At 42.9% G+C, this 21,516-nt stretch overlaps 1 protein-coding gene across 5 annotated transcripts in view; it reads left to right on the top strand.

The window, feature by feature from the left end:
• The window catches only part of arhgap33 (Rho GTPase activating protein 33), a 55,905-nt gene that overhangs the window by 27,996 nt on the left and 6,393 nt on the right, over positions 1-21,516 (top strand). For 4 of the 5 annotated variants that reach the window (XM_003224946.4, XM_062962593.1, XM_062962594.1 and 1 more), the window contains 10 exons: positions 1,692-1,794; positions 3,515-3,659; positions 9,754-9,836; positions 10,014-10,121; positions 11,048-11,193; positions 14,747-14,936; positions 15,022-15,167; positions 15,328-15,402; positions 17,607-18,167; positions 20,346-20,704. In XM_003224946.4, coding sequence (XP_003224994.1) covers positions 1,692-1,794; positions 3,515-3,659; positions 9,754-9,836; positions 10,014-10,121; positions 11,048-11,193; positions 14,747-14,936; positions 15,022-15,167; positions 15,328-15,402; positions 17,607-18,167; positions 20,346-20,704 — 1,916 coding nt within the window. The remainder of the gene's footprint in view (positions 1-1,691; positions 1,795-3,514; positions 3,660-9,753; positions 9,837-10,013; positions 10,122-11,047; positions 11,194-14,746; positions 14,937-15,021; positions 15,168-15,327; positions 15,403-17,606; positions 18,168-20,345; positions 20,705-21,516) is intronic. The other variant, XM_062962596.1, reaches the window with a different exon arrangement.

Below are 21,516 nucleotides of genomic sequence, written 5' to 3'. Positions count from 1 at the left end.
CTAGTGATACATTTAGATTAATTTGCCTGGCAGTGGCAACACTGGGGAAAAATCATTGAGGAGTATATAAAAGAGAAGTACAGAGCAGGAGTGAAGAGAGGGAACATGTGAAAGGAGCCTTTCCTATGAGAAACTACAAAGATTTTTAAAAGGCTGACCTTGGTGGTCTTTTCCAACTCTGTGATTCTGTTTGTCGTGAACAACATTGTCTCTTATTTGCTCTGATGGAATGGGGATTGGGAAGGGATTTTTTAAAAGAAGAGTTAATATGATGACATACTGAAGCAATGGATAACTGAGCAGTGGTAGGAGATGCCTCTCAGAACAGCTTCCTACTTTTGCTCATATATACCTGGTTGCAGCATGTGTTTATGTTTTTTTTTAAAAGCGTTTTTCAAGCTCTGATTTTTCCCACTAATTTGTATTAATTTTATTCTACACACAAAACCAGAAAGCTAACCAACAAATTAGAAAACCCACAAATGACAAAAACAAAAATTGATTCATGCTCCACTATGTGCCAGTAAGAGAGGAAAACAAAGATGAAAATCAGAAACTATTACCATTCATATGTACATAGCATAATTATCCTGTTTTACGGCTCTTGTATAAGGTCTGGTGGATGAATGGCATAAGCACTTTGCATTGTTTTAAACTTTGTATATTGTATTTTATGACTGTTTTAACTGTTTTAACGTTTTAGTTCATTGTATATCAGTGTAACGGCATCAATTGCCACTTGTAATCCGCCCTGAGTCTCCTCGGGTGAGAAGGGCGGGGTATAAACAATTGAAATAAAATAAATAAATAAATAAATAGAAATAAATTTTATTTGTTGGTTCCTAACATACGGAGTCCCCAGTGGCGCAGCAGATTAAACTGCGGAGCTGCTGAACTTGCTGACCAAAAGGTTGGCAGTTTAAATCTGGGGACTGGGGTGAGCTCCCGCTATTAGCCCCAGCTTCTAAAACATGCAAATTTGACTAGATCAGTAGGTACCACTCCATAGAGAAGATAACGGTGCTCCATGTAGCCATGCCAACCACATGGCCTTGGAGGCGTCTACAGACAACGCCAGCTCTTGGGCTTAGAAATGGAGATGAGCACCAACCTCAGAGTCAGACATGATTAGACTTAACATCAAGGGAAAACCTTTACCTTTACTTAATTTTTTTCAAATATGATCTATTGATATGTCTTTCCAGAATTTTGAATGGTGTTTTGAAGGATGATGCAAAGGTTGTTTTGTGTTTACGTATGAAATAAAAAGAAACCAGACTTCTTTGGAGTTCTCCATGTGCCTGTCTCCTTTCCGTATTCTGTTACTGAGTCATCTGTAATGATAAAAATTTCCAGGGTCTATAGTATCACTCAAGAAAATGTCCTCTTTCTGTCCAGTAGCAGCCTATCAAAGTTTTAAAGGAAAGGGTGCCTGGGGAAGGCACTGGAGGAAAATCTCAGTTGATGGGTCATCATGCAAAGAGCATGAAGGCATTGACAGCACAGTGCACCAGAGGCAGACAAGACATTGACTGCCTATCCGGATCCTAGACTTCAGATGTGCCGTGTTTGTATACTCATTATGATCTTATGCTTCTGGATCTTACAGTCTATTGGCCCTTCTCTAGGGAAGGTGCCTTCTTCTGTCTTGATAATATATAATACATAAGAAATTTTTATTGTTGCTCCAGTACCACAGGTACTACGCACATGCTCTGATTTCATCGAGAAGCATGGCATTGTGGATGGCATCTACCGTCTCTCAGGGGTCTCCTCCAACATCCAACGGCTACGGTAAGGCCTGGTCAAATCAACACGCATTGCATGATAGGTCCTAGTTCAGAGATGTAGGTGTCCTGCCATGAAAGCTGGGGCTGGTGACCAGTTGGGACTCTTGACCTGCTATGAAAGTTGGAGCTGGTGACCAGTTGGGACTGTTGATCTGCTATGAAGGTTGGGGCTGGTGACCAGTTGGGACTCTTGACCTGCTATGAAAGTTGGGGCTAGTGACCAGTTGGGACTGTTGATCTGCTATGAAAGTTGGGGCTGGTGACCGGTTGGGACTCTTGACCTGCTATGAAAGTTGGGGCTGGTGACCAGTTGGGACTCTTGACCTGCTATGAAAGTTGGAGCTGGTGACCAGTTGGGACTGTTGACCTGCTATGAAAGTTGGGGCTGGTGACCAGTTGGGACTGTTGACCTGCTATGAAAGTTGGGGATGGTGACCAGTTGGGACTGTTGACCTGCTATGAAAGTTGGGGCTGGTGACCAGTTGGGACTGTTGATCTGCTATGAAAGTTGGGGATGGTGACCAGTTGGGACTGTTGACCTGCTATGAAAGTTGGGGCTGGTGACCAGTTGGGACTCTTGACCTGCTATGAAAGTTGGAGATGGTGACCAGTTGGGACTGTTGATCTGCTATGAAAGTTGGGGCTGGTGACCAGTTGGGACTCTTGACCTGCTATGAAAGTTGGAGATGGTGACCAGTTGGGACTGTTGACTTGCTATGAAAGTTGGGGCTGGTGACCAGTTTTATCCACAAATAAAGGAGATGTGGGGGATCCATTTTTTTATTAAAGGAAATCTCTCATCCCACAGAAAATGGGAATCATTTTATAGTTCTTGAAGTCTAAAGCCCTAGTTCCCAGCGTGTGGCACACACCCTACAGATTGGCAATTAGACTTTTTTTTTGGGGGGGGGGGTGGCATTTGAGAATGAGTTATTAAATTTTATTATATTTTCTCTTTCATGGATGCCATGTTCTTTGGAAGCTTGTTAGGCCAAGTCCATGGCCTCTTAGGCTTCCTCCTCATGAATAGAGTTCACTTTATAAATACAGTAGAGTCTCGCTTATCCAAGCTTCTGGATTATCCAAGCCATTTTTGTAGTCAATGTTTCAATATATCATGATATTTTGGTGGTAAATTCGTAAATACAGTAATTACAACATAACATTACTGAGTATTGAACTACTTTTTCTGTCATTTTTTTTGTATAACATGATGTTTTGGTGCTTAATTTGTAAAATCATAACCTAATTTGATGTTTAATAGGCTTTTCCTTAATCCCTCCCTATTATCCAAGATATTTGCTTATCCAAGCTTCTGCCGGCCTGTTTAGCTTGGATAAGTGAGACTCTACTGTAATAAGAATTATATGTTATGGGAGTGGGGGGGGGGGGGCGGGGATCAGGATTTTAGAGATGCTTAGCTGGGGCTTGGCCAAAAAAAAGGTTAGGAACCACTGGTCTACAGCATTTTTTATAAGATACCCTAAGGTGTAATTCCAGTGTCTCAGCACATTAAGTAGTCTCTGGATGCTAATGGAGATGTTTACTTCCCTACATAATTTCCATCTTTTACCTTCGGTATGCATTGGGATAAAACATGGGTGGCTGTTGAATTGCTTCAACCATAGTTAGGCCAGTAGTATGATAATTTGGCTAGTTCTGGATAGTTTTTGCTTTTTCCTCTAATTCTTTCCTCCTGCCACTCCCCTGGTCTCTGTCTTCAGGCACGAGTTTGACTGCGAGAGGGTGCCCGAGCTCTCCAAAGATGTCTACTTGCAGGACATCCACTCAGTCAGTTCGCTCTGCAAGCTGTACTTCCGAGAGTTGCCAAATCCACTGCTGACATACCAGCTCTACAACAAGTTTGCTGTAAGTCATACAACAGTTTCCCCGTTATTTAATGAGTTCCATTTGTATCCTACCTTTCTTTCATAAACTCAAGGTAGTGTTCATGGCTCACTTATCCCTCATTTCAACGGGCCTGTGCAGGAAGTGAGGCTGAGAAAGAGTAACTGACCCAAGATCTCCCAACTTTAGGAGGATTTGAACCTGGATTTCACAGCTCTGAGTCCAATACTTCTTCCACAACTAGCCTTTAAAATGACTCCTGCTTTGAGCAACCCACTAGAATAGTTCAGTTGTTTCAACCATGGAGAAGGTCTGCTTGAAACCATTCTTTTCCTGCTCTTCCAGGTATATTGGACTTCAGGTCCCAGAATTCCCTGCCATTGGCAATAGGGGATTCTGGGAGTCAGAGTCCCAAATGCCTGGAGGCCACAGGTTGGAGAGGTCTCCTTGAAACCATTCTGTTCCAGTGTTTCTTAAACTCTGCTCTTCCAGGTATTTTGGGCTTCAGGTCCCGGAATCCCCGATCCTTGCCCAATTGAAGACCAAAACACTTGCAGTACTAACATCTGGGAATCACTGTTTTGAACTGTTGCATTTCAGCAGTTTAATCCGTTAGTTTAGTAGTATCCAGCCTTTGGTCCTCCAAGTGTTTTGGACTTCAGATCCCAGAATTCCCTGCCATTGAACAAACTCGCAATCAGGGCTTCTGGGAACCGGAGGCCCAAACGCGTGGAGGCCAAAAGTTGGAGAGGTCTGCTTGAAACCCATTCTGTTCCTGTGTTTCCGAAACTCTGCTCTTCCAGGTATTTTGGACTTCAGGTCCCAGAATCCCCGATCCTTGGCCCCATGTAAGCCGCCCGAGTCCCTTCGGGGAGATGGGGTGGGGTATAAAATAAAATAATAATAATAATAATAATAATAATAATAATAATAATAATAATAATAATAATAATATGGTGAAGATTTGTGGGTGAAAACATTTTCTTACCAGTGCTTGTTTTCTGATCAATGTACGTTGCTTTCATTAATTATGGAAAAAATGGTCCAGTGATCTCACAACCTCTGAGGATGCCTGCCATAGATGTGGGTGAAACGTCAGGAGAGAATGCCTCTGAAACTTGGCCATACAGCCCGGAAAACTCACAGCAACCCAGTCCCTGCTTGCATTGCTATTTGGCATCGCCACAGTTGTTCAGAATCTCAGAGCAGGCTGACTGTGCATTTTCATTAATCTACTTTTGAGCAACATAGGGTGCATCTACACTCTAGAATTAATGTAGTTTGACACTACGTTACCTGCCATGCCTCAATGTTATGGAATCATGGGGCTTATATTTTGTTGGGGTGGCAGTGCTCTTTGGCTAAGTATTCTGTAAAGCTACAACTCCCACGATTCCATGGTACTGAGCTATGAAAGTTAAAGTGGTGTCAAACTTCATTAATTCTACAATACAGATATACCCCTAGCTCTCAAACAGATATGCGGCCACAGAAATAAATAAATAACCAATGGCGTTTAGCTGATAATAATTCATCTTTATCTTTGCCCAGTCCATTACCTGTCCTGTAGTCCAAGTGTACTTTTTCACATATTCTAGTGACAAAACAGTCAATGGCGTATGTTGAACCTGGTCTGCGGGTACATATTCCAGCCTTGTATCTTTTATGTGCACATGTTCCTGAGCTGAGTAATGAAAATAGGAGTTGCAGAACAAAAGAGGAGTAAGGAGGTGGAACAGTGGAGCTCAGCTACATTGTTCGCCAACATCGCAGGCTGCAAGATAATCGGAGCAGCGCTGTCTCCTACTTCCTTATTCTTTTGTACTACTTATTCTTTGTGCTGTGCTATTTTAGGCTTGGTTAACTCCAGTTACTCAGTTTCTATTTTTTTCTCCTCCCTTTCCATTTCTTTTAAAGTCTTTTTAAAATTCACATGTGTGAATCACATGATGGGGGCCCCTGGTGGCACAGTGTGTTAAAGCGCTGAGCTGCTGAACTTGCGGTGCCAGGTTCAAATCCCGGGAGCAGAATGAGCGCCCACTGTTAGCCCCAGCTCCTGCCAACCTAGCAGTTCGAAAACATGCCAATATGAGTAGATCAATAGGTACCACTCCGGCGGGAAGGTAATGGCGCTCCATGCAGTCATGATGGCCACATGACCTGGAGATGTCTATGGACAACGCCGGCTCTTTGGCTTAGAAATGGAGATGAGCAGCAACCCCCAGAGTCGTTCACGACTGGACCTAACGTCAGGGGAAACCTTTACCTTTACTAAATCACATGATACTAGGAGCCGCGGTGGTGCAGTGGGTTAAACACTTGTGCTGGCTGAACTTCTGACCTGAAGGTTGGATTGCTGACCTGAAGGTTGGTGGTTCGAATCTGCGGAACGGGGTGAGCTCCTGTCTGTCAGCCTTAGCTTGCGGGGACATGACAGAAGCCTCCTAACAAGATGGTAACACATCCAGGCATCCCCTGGGCAACGTCTCTGTAGACAGCATATTCTCTCATACCAGAAGCAACTTGCAGTATGTTCTCAAATCGCTTCTGACATGATAAAAAAAATCCCATGATACTATTGCTCTCTCTTTCTGTCCCTTTGTGCCACTCCTCCAGAGCCCTGTTGATGTTCTTTCCAGCCATTTATCTGCATGCCTTTCTGCTCTACCCCAGGCTTCCTCCTTGCATACTAACTGGTGGCTCTTGGCTCAGCTGCATTGCCCAGGCAGGAGGCAATAGCTGAAGATGAGCGCAAGGAGGGAGTATTGGTGCTTCAGGTTTACTCGGCTGCTGCCTGTTGCGATGCCTGTTCCTTGGCTTGGCAGGAAGTCAGAGGAAAGGCGTGATGGATTAATTACATCCCGTCTTTCCTGTAATTTCTAATTTTGACTCCATAGCCCCCTGTTTTAAGATTCTGCTGTGATTCGCACCACTTCCCTGCTTCTTTCCGAAGTTATGTGTTTTTATTTGGATGCTTGATGAACAAGAGGAAAAAGATTAAACCATAGTATTTTTTAAACTTGCTTTTCAGATAAGTATTGTTTCATAACATGGTTCAGTGTAAAAAAAAAAAAAAGACACTGCTCTCCTCCATTCCACCAAGGCTTAATGCGATAAGGCAGGGTTCCCCAAACTTTTTATGCAGAGGGCCAGTCCACAATCCTTCAAACTGTTGAGGGGCCAAATTATCATTTGAAAAAAAAAATACAAGCAAATTCCGATGTACACTACACATGTCTTATTTGTAGTGCAAAAACAACAACAAGAACAATGAAATAGCAATGAAAGAGCTATACAATACTTAAAAATAAAAACAATTTTAACCAACATACATTTATCAGGATTTCAATGGGAAGTGTGGGCCTGCTTCTGGCCAATGAGATAGTCAAGTTAATTAGGATTGTTGTTGTGTGCCTTCAAGTCATTTCAGACTTTGGGCTAGCCTAAGTCTACAATTTATTTATTTATTTACTATATTGATTTACAGTAGAGTCTCACTTATCCAACACTCACTTATCCAACGTTCTGGATTATCCATTAACGCATTTTTGTGGTCAATGTTTTCAAAACATCATAATATTTTGGTGCTAAATTCGTAAATACAGTAATTACTACTTAACATTACTGCGTATTGAACTACTTTTTCTGTCAAATTTGTTGTATAACATGATGTTTTGGTGCTTAATTTGTAAAATCATAACCTAATTTGATGTTTAATAGGCTTCTCCTTAATCTCTCCTTATTATCCAACATATCCGCTTATCCAACATTCCGCCAGCCCGTTTATGTTGGATAAGTGAGACTCTACTGTACTACATTTGTATCCCACCCTTCTCACCCCAAAGGGGACTCAGAGTGGCTTACAAATTATATGTACATACAATATGTTATATTATTAGCATAACACACTATTAGCATTATATATTGCTATATTGAACTATACCACTATACTGTTATATTATTAGTAATATATAATTAAGACTATTGTATGGTATTATTATTATTAGTGTTATATTGTATTACATTATAATATTATTATCAATATTATATGTATATACAATATATTATATTATAAAACTGAGGGCGGGGGCCAGGTAAATGACCTTGGAGGGCCGCATCTGGCCCCCGGGCCGTAGTTTGGGGACCCCTGCGATAAGGCGACAACAAAGTGGTTCTAGTTTTGCATGGAATTGCATGGTAGTTTGAGACTTTGTGAAGAGGTTACAGGGTACTGCATCCCACTATTTTGTATTCTGAACTCTGCTAGAGAGGCTGATTTAGGGTATTTTCCCCTTTTCTGCCCAGAGGTGGGGTGGTGGTGATGGAAAGCCTAGAGTGCCAATAGTTAGTGTTGCCAGGTCACAGCTGCCCTAGAGTCAAAACATGAGACCTAGTAATGACCTATTGTAATGTTATAAGACCAAGGTCCTCATGATGTGAAAAGGGACAGCTCATAGTGATGCCATTCAAATAATTCTGCCATCTTGCGCTGTGGCAGCCAAAGTGGTGTTCAAAGTGCTATAATTCTACAATGTAGATGTATCCTTATATCCAGTCAATTTCAGCAAGCCTGTTTTAGAAGCTGAGCCAGCAGGCTGTGATGGCTGGGTGGTTAGAAGTTTCAGTGTTGGGCTAGGATTTTGAAAGACCAGAGTTTGAATCGTCACTCAGCCATAGAAATCCACTGGGTGATATTTTGCTGGTCACACTCGCTCAGCCTCAGAAAAGGCAAAGACAAATGCCCTCTGAACAAATCTTGCCAAGCAAATCCTGTGCCAGCATTTTGAGTATGTGTTTTAGCAACTTTGCAACCCGCCTTGAGCCGTGAGGAGAGGTGGGTAAGAAATAATAATAATAATAATAATAATAATAATAATAATAGATTTGAAGAGACACGACAAAGACTGTAAACATTCTAGATGTATAATTAGATGTGGATCTAGTTATTTATCCTGGCATTTTCAGTGTTTGTTATTACTGTATATACTCGAGTATAAGCCTAGTTTTTCAGGCCTTTTTTGGAACTGAAAAAAACCCACCTCTGCTTATACTCAGGTGAGGGTCCTGGTGAGCTTATATTCAGGTCGGCTTATACTCAAGTATATATGGTATATTTATTATTTTTCTCTATTATTATTGGTATTGTTACATTTATTATTTTTCTCTATTAATTATTATTATTACATTTATTTTTTACTCTGTCATTATTGTTACTTTTACATTTATTTTACTCTATTTTTATTATTATTAATACATTTATTATTTTACTCTATTTATTATTACATTTATTATTTTACTGAATTTATTATTATTATTACATTTATTATTTCACTCTATGATTATTAAAAGGATAAATAAGCACATTTACATTGAAGAAGATGAAAATAATGATTTAATCAGAGCTGAACAGTCATACAGTAGAGTCTCACTTATCCAACACTCGCTTATCCAACGTTCTGGATTATCCAACGCATTAATGTAGTCAATGTTTTCAATATATCGTGATATTTTGGTGCTAAATTCATAAATACAGTAATTACTACAGAGCATTACTGCGTATTGAACTACTTTTTCTGTCAAATTTGTTGTCTAACATGATGTTTTGGTGCTTCATTTGTAAAATCATAACCTAATTTGATGTTTAATAGGCTTTTCCTTAATGACTCTTTATTATCCAACATATTCGCTTATCCAACATTCTGCTGGCCAATTTATGTTGGATAAGTGAGACTCTACTGTATCTTAAATTACAGTTTGATGTAAAGATTCAAAAACATTTAAACTACTGATGTCTCAATTAATGTAATTTTATTAGTATCTCAGCTTATACTGCAGTCAAACTCAGGTTTTTTGTGGTAAAATTAGCTGCCTCGGTTTATATTTAGATCAGCTTATACTCGAGTTTATACAGTATTCTACTTTAATTTCCATGCTTTTAATGGCTGCCTCTCATTCCTGAAATTTTGCTGAAATTCCTTTTTGAGAAGGGCATGAAAGTATTTTAAACATGCAAATAAATAATGAATATGTAAATATATTGAGATGATCCCGTTCCACCGGAGGGGTGCCATGCTGTCTTCCCCTCCTCCAGCTTTTCCTTTTCCCTTCCCTGCAGGAGGCTGTGTCCGTTTCAGGGAACGAGGAGCGCTTGGTGCGAGTCCATGATGTCATTCAGCAGCTGCCTCCGCCACATTATAGGTAGGCATTGTCTAAAGCTGTGGATTCACAGTCCTCCCAACTGGGTCGGGAGCCTGGGCAGAGGCATCTGGGAGTGGGAGGGAGTTTGGGGCATAGGCTGGGTTGCAAGGGCGTCAGGGAGGGCAGATGGTAGAAGCAGTCCCTTTAGCTGTAGCTGCTTCTGCTCTATCTCTACAGGACTCTGGAGTTCCTCCTGCGGCACCTGGCACGCATGGCTATGCACAGTCAAAACACCAGCATGCATATTCGCAATTTAGCCATCGTTTGGGCACCCAACCTGCTGCGGTGAGATGGCACCGGCACTTCCCTTGTGCCTCCCCTTTAATGTGCAAATGCTCGGCTTTGCCTTCCCTCCAGTTCCTTTTTGCACTGCTCTTGTAATCATCTCCATGTTGCCTTAATATTTTCCTTGTGGTATCCATCATCACCGACTCCTTCCAACAATGGGCATAATAATCTTCTGGGGATTCGAACCCACAGCTTTTGAACATTTTTTGACTCCTCTGGTTCTTCCCTATCACTCTCTGACACTAACCTTTTTGTGGATTGTTTTGCTGTAAATATTTCAGTCTGCAAAAAGTTCTGCTAGCAGCAGTCTGTCGATACGCCTCTTAAGTTTTTACTTTCACATCCCAATTCGCCGGAGACAGTCCTGATTAACCTTCTGTCATCCCAGCTTTTCAACTGCTTTTAAGATGTCACCATTTGCCTCTCCGCTCCGCACTTTCCTTCTTTGTCCCCAGCTTAAATTCAGTTGCTGTAAACTGTTTGCAAAGTACAAAAGTACAATGCAGCAGGGGGAAGACAGAGTGGGATCTGACCTTTCGCTATAGCCAACTGCGGCACCTTTCATACCTTGTGTGTTCTTCCTCATTAATAACCTTTGGCAGCTTAGCCACTTTTTAATGTTGCTTGGCTATATCTCTCCCAATTTTATTACGTGAAATGTTGCACTTATTCTCCACTCTGCTTCCCTTTCCCTTGTGCCTGATGCAGTCACTTTTCCACAGTATATCTGCCAAACTCCATTACTTGAAGGATCTTGTCGTTGTCGTTTTCTCAATGGGTCTGATTTTCCTCCTGAGTTAAATATGCTTCCTTGGGATTACTTTGGACCCTCCGTAGGCCACAGCATGATGCCCTGAGACGTTCCCATCTAGATCTTCTTGTGCCTAGCTGTCCAATAACACCTCTTCTGCCTTTTATGATAGATCAGTGACTCTGGAGTCTGTTGCTCAGTGTGGAGCGGATGCCTTCCAGGAAGTCCGGGTTCAGTCTCTGGTGGTTGAGTTCCTCCTCAACAACGTCCAGACACTCTTCAGTGACACTTTCACTTCTGTCGGCAAGGATGGCGCAGGTACCTCAGCCCCTTCTAAAGTCCTGTTTGCAGGTTTCTCAGAACTCTTTTTTCGGCAGAGTTACGAGTTGGGTCGATACAGGGAATGCTGTGGATGTAGCCTACCTAGATTTCAGTAAGGTCTTCGACAAAGTCCCTCACAACCTACTGGCAAACAAACTAGTAAAATGTGGGCTAGACAAAACTACGGTTAGGTGGATCTGTAATTGGCTAAGCAAATGAACCCAAAGGGTGCTCACCAATGCGTCGTCTTCATCTTGGAAAGAAGTCATGAGTGGAGTGCCGCAGGGTTCTGTCCTGGGCCTGGTTCTGTTTAACATCTTTATTAACGACTTAGACGAAGGGTTAGAAGGTACGATCATCAAGTTTGCAGATGACACCAAACTGGGAGGGATAGCCAACACTCCAGAAGACAGGAGCAGAATTCAAAACGATCTTGACAGACTAGAGAGATGGGCCGAAACTAACAAAATGAAGTTCAACAGGGACAAATGCAAGATACTTCACTTCGACAGAAAAAATGGAATGCATAGATACAGAATGGGGGACGCCTGGCTAGACAGCAGTACATGTGAAAAAGATCTTGGAGTCCTTGTGGACAACAAGTTAAACATGAGCCAACAATGTGATGCGGCTGCTAAGAAAGCCAATGGGATTCTGGCCTGCATCAATAGGGGAATAGTGTCTAGATCCAGGGAAGTCATGCCCTCCTCTATTCTGCCTTGGTCAGACCACACCTGGAATACTGCGTCCAGTTCTGGGCACCGCAGTTGAAGGGAGATGTTGACAAGCTGGAAAGCGTCCAGAGAAGGGCAACTAAAATGATCAAAGGTCTGGAGAACAAGCCCTATGAGGAGAGGCTTAATGAACTGGGCATGTTTAGCCTGCAGAAGAGAAGGCTGAGAGGAGACATGATAGCCATGTACAAATATGTGAGGGGAAGTCATAGGGAGGAGGGAGCAAGATTGTTTTCTGCTTCCCTGCAGACTAGGACACGGAACAGTGGCTTCAAACTACAGGAAAGGAGATTCCACCTGAACATCAGGAAGAACTTCCTCACTGTGAGAGCTGTTCGGCAGTGGAACTCTCTCCCCCAGACTGTTGTGGAGGCTCCTTCTTTGGAGGCTTTTAAACAGAGGCTGGATGGCCATCTTTTGGGGGTGCTTTGAATGCGATTTCCTGCTTCTTGCAGGGGGTTGGACTGGATGGCCCATGAGGTCTCTTCCAACTCTACTAGTCTATGATTCTATGATTCCTACGCAGCATCCTTCTCACAGAATCTCAAATGTCTCAAAGGAAGCTGTGTCATTTCAGATTGCTGATGTTTGTAGAATCAATGTTGCTTTGTTTCCTCAACTGTCAATCTATTCCAACTACAGGCAAGGAGCCATCACTAGTCCTCTCCTCCCTCCTCCCCACACTGTTGACAATGAAACCCTCTTCTGATGTTTATGTCTCATGCAAGTAGAATTGTTTTAGGAAAGGATAGGGATGAAGCCAGTGTCCCCTTCCTATCTGTTGTTTCTATACTGAGTGTGCTACAGGCTTTCAGGCAGTGGAGTAGCGTGGAACACTGCTTAGCATGCAATGATATAGTGATGATATATCGCTGATGTGTTGTTGAAGGCTTTCATGGCTGGAATCACTGGATTGTTGTGTATTTTCCGGGCTGTATGCAATGTTCCAGATATCACTGATGTTCTAGCATGTGGAAAGTTACTTTTTTAACAACAACTCCCAGAATCCCCAGACCACATGACCACTCCCTGAAGGATTCTGGGGGTGTCATCTGAAAAATAATTTCCCAGTCTATTATTCTTAATGATGCATGAGGCTTTCACAAGTAGTACCAGCACTCTGGGCAAACCCTACCACGGTCTGCAGAGATGTACGATAAAAACGGATGTTCTGATATCTGAATAAGTCTGATCTTTTGGAATTCATTAGTTTTATTTGGAATGAATGTTGGAGGCTGTAACCCTTGGCTCCATCCTCCAATGGCATTCTTTGCTTGAGGTAGAGCAATAAATTGATCCTAACTCTTGTCAAAGTGTTTGATGACCTGTGACAGCCAAGTGCTTTCAATGTGATTTTCCTGCTTCTTGGACTGGGTGACCCACGAGGTCTCTTCCAACTCTATGATTCTATGATTATTTAGGAACAATAGGCAGAAAATCTCATAAGCATCCCTAACCTTAAAATCACACTTTCAATAACCAACAATCTGCTGCCCTTTTGTGGCATTTAAATTACACCTGAGACAGCCACCTTGCCTTGATGTGCTATTTTGCAAAGGCCAACGTGTTATACAATATTGAGAGTCCTCAAAAAATACTTATTTGCATTTATCTCAAAGAACTATGGCTGAAGGCAAATCTTCTGTTTTTTATGGCTTTGTTCTTTTGCCTGTTCTTTTCTCCTCAAACTGCCTTTGGAGGCCTCTGGGCAGAAAGTCAGGCTATACATTTTTAGAGGAAGAAACAAATATTTAAAAAATGTCGACAAACTGTTCTTCACCTACAATGTGAGATTGCTCCTGTGATTTGCGTGACAAGGGCTGATTCAACTGTGGGCTCCCTCTCCTTCTTTCCTGATTCAGAAATGGCTTACTTATCTTTTTAAGCAAGCAATTGATGGCAAAATCTATTCCACAAATTTTGTGTGATGGAGGAAACAGATGTGTTTCAGCTATCCCAGCCTCCCAGCCTGTTGTGGTTACCATTTTGCCCTGTGGTCATGCTGGTTGCAGATTCAGGGAATTGTTTCTGAGTTCTGGTACAGTAGTACGGATCATGTGATAAAATCACAAATCACATGAATGAAAGTGATCTGCCTTGGAACACCTTTCAATTCAACATGAGGTGGTTAGAAACTGAGGGAGAGGGGCAAAATGATGGCTAGATGCAAGGGGTCAGGTCATTGTGACCAATCCATCTTCCAGTTCTACCCTCACACTTTTGGGCACACCTAAAGAACGTGGTGGCACAGTGTGTTAAAGCGCTGAGCTGCTGAACTTGCGGACCAAAAGGTGCCAGGTTCAAATCCCAGGAGCGGAATGAGTGCCCGCTGTTAGCTCCAGCTCCTGCCAACCTAGCAGTTCGAAAACATGCCAATGTGAGTAGATCAATAGGTACCGCTCTGGCGGGAAGGTAATGGCGCTCCATGCAGTCATGCTGGCCACATGACCTTGGAGGTGTCTACGGACAATGCTGGCTCTTCGGCTTAGAAGTGGAGATGAGCACCAACCCCCAGAGTTGGTCACGACTGGACTTAACGTCAGGGGAAACCTTTACCTTAAAGAACGTTCATGGTCTGTGGGTCCCCAAAGCTGTGTCCCTGGAAGTTGATGGACTTTAAGTCCCATGAGCCCTAATCAAGATGACCATATCAAAATTCTGGGCATTGTAGTCTAGTGATATCTGGGAATGCAACACACGGAACCACTGGCATTGGTACTTTATACGGGAAAACGTTAGACAGCTTGCTTGAACCGATGATGCAGGCATGAGGCTTTACCCCTCTTTGCCTTGCCACTGCCTCTCTCCTCTGACAGGACGCTGCTTCCTTCCCCGACCCAAATCCCAGCTGGTGAGCTGTCCCTCTACCCGGTTGCTGTCCCTGGAAGAAGCTCAGGCTCGTACCCAGGCCCTCTGTAAGATCACCAAGTCAGAGGCCAGGCAAAGATCCGCTGATTTGCAGGCACAAGGAAAAGTCTCCACTGTGTTGAGTTCACCTGACACCAGGTAATGGGGCCTACACGTACAGTGGCCTGAATGTTTAGTAGCTGAAGCTGGCGGCACAACACTGACCTGTCTTTTCCACCTGTAGGCAAAAGGCCGAAAGTAATGGGAGGGTACGGAAAACGTCAGGCCCTGGCTGGAAGGCTTTCTTTGCCATTGGCAAAGCCCCGGTTACCTTCCGCAAGAAATCGCATCGGCTTGGAGAGATTTTTGGTCTTGGAGAGCCTCTGCCAGGTGAGAGACTCAATGGAGATCAGAATAACATATGCTGCTAAGGATGTTTTGGGAGCTGAAGTCCAAAACACCTGTAAGACGAACGGTTGGGAACCATTGCACTAGAGAAAGCTTGAATAGAAATGCAACGAATGTACTTCTTTCCCTTGTCTTGCTGTAGGAGGCCAACCTGAAACAGTTACACTACGATCAGCCAAGAGCGAGGAATCCTTGACATCACAGGCCAGCATGACAGGTAATGAGGATTTCAAGTGCTGGTATTTTGTGTAGCAAGGGGTTGGGTTGGGTGGCTCTTATGGTCTCTTCCAACTGTGATTTTATGCTGTCTAAAGCAGAATCAAAATCAGGGGTCCCCAAACTAAGGCCCAGGGGCCAGATGATGCAGGCATCTAAGGTCATTTACCTGGCCCCCGCCCTCAGTTTTATAATATAATATTTTATATCATTTTAAATAATATAATACATTGTATATACATATAATATTGATAATAATATAATGTTATACAATATACAATATAATACTAATAATACCATATAATAATATTAATTATATGATATATATTACATATAATATTACAGTATAGTGGTATAGTTCAATATAGTAATATATAATGCTAATATTGTGCTATGCTAATAATATAATATATTGTATGTACATACAGCTGCTCTGAGTCCCCTTCGGGGTGAAAAGGGCAGGATATAAATGTAATAAATAAATATAGTAAATGAATAAATAAATAATTTTAGACTTAGGGTCACCCAAAGTCTGAAATGAGTTGAAGGCACACAACAACAACAATCCTAATTAACTTGACTATCTCATTGGCCAGAAGCAGGCCCTCACTTCCCATTGAAATCCTGATAGGTTTATGTTGGTTACAATTGTTTTCATTTTTAAATATTGTATTGTACTTTCATTGTTGTTGTTGTTTTGCACTACAAATAAGACATGTGCAGTGTGCATAGGAATTTGTTCTTTTTTTCCCCCCAAATGATAATTCGGCCCCTCCACAGTCTGAAGCCCTCTGCTTTAAAAGTTTGAGGACCCCTGTCAAAATCATTTGAATTTTCTTCAATATGGGCGATGGGATAAATGCCTTCCACTACAGCTGAAGAGGTATATGGATGGTACAAACCACACTCCTCTGTCTTGTTACCATCAACAAGCACCTACACTGAGGTGACATGCCTATAGGCTGCCCTATACTTAGGCACAGAATTGAGAGGATATTAGGGGCTGCATAGACTACCAGTCTCCATGGTAACTTTCCCAGTAGACGCAGGATTGCATGAGCTTACTCTCAGGTTATATCTGATAGTTGCCACCCCAGTACAATAGCGGCATCCTTTACTAAGGAAATAGTCAGAACATTGAGTTATGTGACAGACTTGCTCAAAATAGGAAGACGAAGAAAAAGGCAATACAGTGTTCCCTCACTACTTCGCGGTTCACTTTTCGCAGATTCGCTGTTTCGCGGTTTTCAATAAACTCTAAAAGACTATTATAAATCATAAAAAATTACAATTTACAGCCTAAGGAAGGGAGGAAGGAGAAGCCAAAGGGAGAGAAAAGGTGTCCAAGTGGCAACGGGAGGAGAAGGAGGCGATTTATCAACACACGATTGGTTGATAAAGTCTTAAAATAGTGTATAACTACTAAAATAATGTATAAATATTAAAGTAAATATAGTGTTCCTAAGGTAAAGGTAAAGGTTTCCCCTGATGTTAAGTCCAGTCATGTCTGACTCTGGGGGTTAGTGCTCATCTCCATTTCTAAACCGAAGAGCCGGCATTGTCCGTAGACACCTCCAAGGTCATGTGGCCGGCATGACTGCATGGAGTGCCGGTACCTTTCCGCCGGAGTGGTACCTATTGATCTACTCACATTGGCATGTTTTCGAACTGCTAGGTTGGCAGGAGCTGGAGCTAACAGCGGCCGCTCACGCCGTTCCTGGGGTTTGAACCTGGGACCTTTTGGTCTCCAGCTCAGTGCTTTAACGCACTTCGCCACCGGGGCGAAGTAGTGTCCCTACTTCATGGATTTTCACTTATTGCGGGTGGTCCTGGAACCTAACCCCAGTGATAAGTGAGGGAGCACTGTACACTTTGGTTTTCAGTTTTGAAACTGCTGCTGAAATCTCAAAACTGTCTTTATCCAGTGTAAACTTCACACGGTTGTTAGGAAGACTGTTAGGAATTATGGGAGTTAAAGTCCAAAGCACCTGGAGGGCTGAAGTTTGCCAATGCCTTCTCTAAGTGGTTTCTGATAATACAAGTTGGTCTGCAAGCAGTTGGTTATGCCGAGGTGGCAATATCACCAGTCTAGCCTTGCCTCTTATTTTGAGGTATGGAGTGTTTGGGCATATTTGGGGAGGTGGGTTGGGCGCATGCATATCCTTATTGTTTTTCTTTCCTCACCCCACTTTGTCTTTCTCCTAGGACTTCCCAAGCTGCCTTGCCTTCGGCGCCCCCACTCCAGCAGTGATGCCTTCCCCACCCTCAAGCCATGCCGTTCGTGCTCTTCTTTGGGTTCCTCTGTGTCAGGCCAGGGTGAAGGCCTGGCTGTCGGGACTGTAGACCTGGCTGCACGGCGCCGTTCTTCCTGGTTGGAGGGCGACTCGGAGCTGGACTCGGAGTTGGAGTTGAGCCCTCCTGGCCTCCGTGGCCTGGACTTTGACCCTCTCACCTTCCAGTGCAGCCCTCCTGCTCAGCAGCCCTCACTCTCCGATGAGTCCAGCTCTCCAAGCCCTGCCGGGCCTCTCTCGCCCTGTTCACCCCCCACCATTGGCAAGGACACGTCTGAGCCATTGCCCATCTCCCTACCCAACCAAGTGCTGGAAATGTTCACTGGGGGCGAGACAAGAGGGCTGAATGTGCAAGTCTCCCCACCACACATGATCTCCATGCTGCTGTGTGCTGCCGGTGGGCAGCTCAATGACACTTGTGAACGCGAAGTCCGCTGCAAGATTACACAAACCAAAGGTCGCTCCTCTCCACAAAGTGAGTAGCAAGAATACATGTTTTCATACATGTAGTTAAGTAATTTGAGTGTGAAATTATCACACAAGGCAGACCCACCTAGTTATGAAAAGTCTCTGGATTACTTTGGACAAGTCACACTCTCTCAACCTTTGAATAAAACAGTGGCAAACCTTCTCTTTAAGAGCCACGATGGTGGGTTAAACCCTTGTCCAGGCTGAACTGCTGACCTCAAGGTTGGGTTGCTGACCTGAAGGTTGCCGATTCAAATTCGTGTGTGGGGTGAGCTCCCGTCTGTCAGCTCTAGCTTTCGGGGACATGAGAGAAGCCTCCCAGCAGAGTAGTAACACATTTGTACATCCCCTGGGCAACATCTCTGTAGATGGCCAATTCTCTCACACCAGAAGCGACTTGCAATATGTTCTCAAGTCCCTTCTGATGTAATTAAAAAACAAATTCTGCCAAGCAGACCTTATGACTGTGGTTTGACAAACTCCAATAGTTCACAGATACAAACTAGGATGCATGTGCCTGACTACCACAGAGTTTGGTCAAAAGGCAAAAGTTGCAGCAGTAGTAGTAATTATAATAATACATTGTACAGTAGAGTCTCACTAATCCAAGCTAAACGGGCCGGCAGAAGCTTGGATAAGCAAATATCTTGGATTATAAGGACTGATCAAGGAAAAGCCTATTAAACATCAAATTAGGTTATGATTTTACAAATTAAGCACCAAAACTTCATGTTAGACAACAAATATGACAGAAAAAGTAGTTCAATACGCAGGAATGTTATGTTGTAATTACTATATTTATGAATTTAGCACCAAAATATCACGATATATTGGAAACATTGACTACAAAAATGGCTTGGATTATCCAGAGGCTTGGATAAGCGAGGCTTGGATTAGTGAGACTACTGTAATTGTAATGAACAACATGCAGTTAGTTCTGCCCATTTTGGGGTTTAAGTTTTGTGAATATTATTTCTGGATTTGATTGATATGGTCTTAGTGGGAATCTGTATGTGCTCCAGCAGGACAAGTCCAAGAGACTTTTAAAGGAGTGTTCTCTCCATGGCACTCCATATAGTCATGCTGGCCACATGACCCTGGAGGTGTCTACGGACAACGCCGGCTTTTTGGCTTAGAAATGGAGATAAGCACCAACCCCCAGAGTTGGGTTTTTTTTTTCGTGTCAGGAGCAACTTGAGTCGCTTCTGGAGGGAGAGAATTGGCCGTCTGCAAGGACGTTGCCCAGGGAACGCCCGGATGTTTTTGATGGTTTTTACCATCCTTGTGGGAGGCTTCTCTCATGTCCCCACATGGAGCTGGAGCTGATAGAGGGAGCTCATCCGCACTTTCCCCGGGTGGGATTAGAACCTGGCAGCTTTCAGATCAGCAACCCAACCTTCAAGTCACTTAGTCCACTATGCCATCTGGGGGCTCAGAGTCGGTCACAACTGGACTTAACGTCAGGGGAAAACCTTTACCTTTACCTTTACCTCTCTCAAGTAAAAAAAAATATTTTTTTTCTCAGATCCCACTTTTGCAGGATTCCTGAACTTCTAACCCTAATAATGTCAGAGTTTTATATTATTTAGGTCATTTCTTATGTGAAAATGGATAAGTGTTTGTAAGAATCATGTCCTATCCATGTATGACCAGCAGCAATCAAGATACCTGCTAAAGACTGAGTGCTATTAATAGAGACTGAGTAAATCTTGAGTTAGTGAATGTGAATGTGAGGATGCTGGTGACGATGCTGGTGTTGCGGTTGGAAAGCTGTTGGAGTGGAGCTGAAGAAAGCTTGAAGATAACATTTTGTTTTGCTGGTTGAAAGCTGTTGGAGTGGGGCTGAAGAAAGCTTGAAGATAACATTTTGTTTTGCCGGTTGAAAGCTGCTGATAAAAGCCAAGGACTGTTACGTTTGTATATATTTTCATATAAATCTATCTTTACTAAAAGACAGTTTGTTTTGGGGTTTTCTCCCTGGACGAAGGGTGCAACTTCCGCAGAAGGGGTTGAATGTTTGGAACCCCAGTTTGATAGCTGCGACAAATAAATATGAGGCCGGACTAATATAACAGTAATTCATGCAGAAAACATGCCAATTGTTGACTTAAAACAACAGTTTTAAGTCAAAAAGCTGGTTCTGACCTTTCTTTCCTTTCTTCTTCCTTCCTTTTTTCCCATTCAGGTCCAAAGACCGAAGCGACTCTCCCATCCCCTGGCACTCTCTCATTGCTGCAGCACATTCCCCCACCCCCTCCGCCCAAAAACCCGGCTCGGCTGATGGCCTTGGCCCTGGCCGAGAGCGCACACCAGGTGGCCCTGCAGCAGAAACAGCAGGCCAGCCTTGGGCAGAAGCAGCCCCGGAGGCATTTCCGACGTTCCCTGTCACTGGAATGTAAGGCAGGAGAGCTGACGAGCGGCGCACGGGCACTTTACTCCATGGTGCGCCCCAACGCCAAGGCCGCCGGCCCCTCTTCCCTGCAAGGTCAGGTTCGGGGCAGGAGCAGAGGCAGCGAATGTCATGACCGCCGAGGAGGAAACCGGGTAAGAAGTTGCTTTAAGAAGGGCTGAGCTGGGCTGACCATTAAGCAAGGTGTGGGTGTTGGTTTACTATTGAAAGGCAGGGGATGTTTTCTGTGACTCATTATTTTTTATTTTGTAAAGAAACATAATACATCAAAAGTGGTGGAACAATATATTGATAGGAAAGTGAGGGAGGTGAAAGGGTTCTGAAAATAGGTGAAGAGAGAAAACCGGAGGGGGGAAAAAAAGAAAGAAAGAAAAGAAAAAAGAAAAAAAGAAAAAAAATTGGTTGACTTCCCATCTTGATGATGATAATAATAATAATAATAATAATAATAATAATAATAATATTTTATTTTTATACCCCGCCCCATCTCCCCGAAGGGACTCGGGGCGGCTTACATGGGGCCTTGCCCGATAAAACAATCAAATATCAAAACACAGCAATAAAACAATTATCCAATAAAAACATCAATATCAATAAAAACAATAGTTAAAATCGACATAAAAACGTACAATATTAACACAGGAGACTAATTCATAGAACCCAGGCAAAGTTCGGAGTTTTCTCTTTCGTTGATTACATATTGGTATTTTCCCTTAGTCTCTTTTCGCTTTAACCGTTTTATATTGTAGATAAGTCTATCGTGAAGTCCATTCTTCTTTTTATCAAGAATTTTATGAAGTTTGTCCAGTCTGTTTTATTTTTACCCTCTCTTATTTTTTGTGTTAGCTTATCCATTTGTATCATGTCCAAGATTCTGATTAACCATTCCTCGGGAGTAGGAAGTTTTTTCCCTTTCCAGACTTTCGCTATTGTTAGTCTGGCTGCT

The sequence above is a fragment of the Anolis carolinensis genome, unplaced genomic scaffold, assembly GCF_035594765.1.
Source record: "Anolis carolinensis isolate JA03-04 unplaced genomic scaffold, rAnoCar3.1.pri scaffold_10, whole genome shotgun sequence".
NCBI lineage: Eukaryota > Metazoa > Chordata > Lepidosauria > Squamata > Dactyloidae > Anolis > Anolis carolinensis.
Note: the sequence above shows the minus strand (reverse complement) of the source record. Positions and strands in the feature narration are given on the sequence as shown.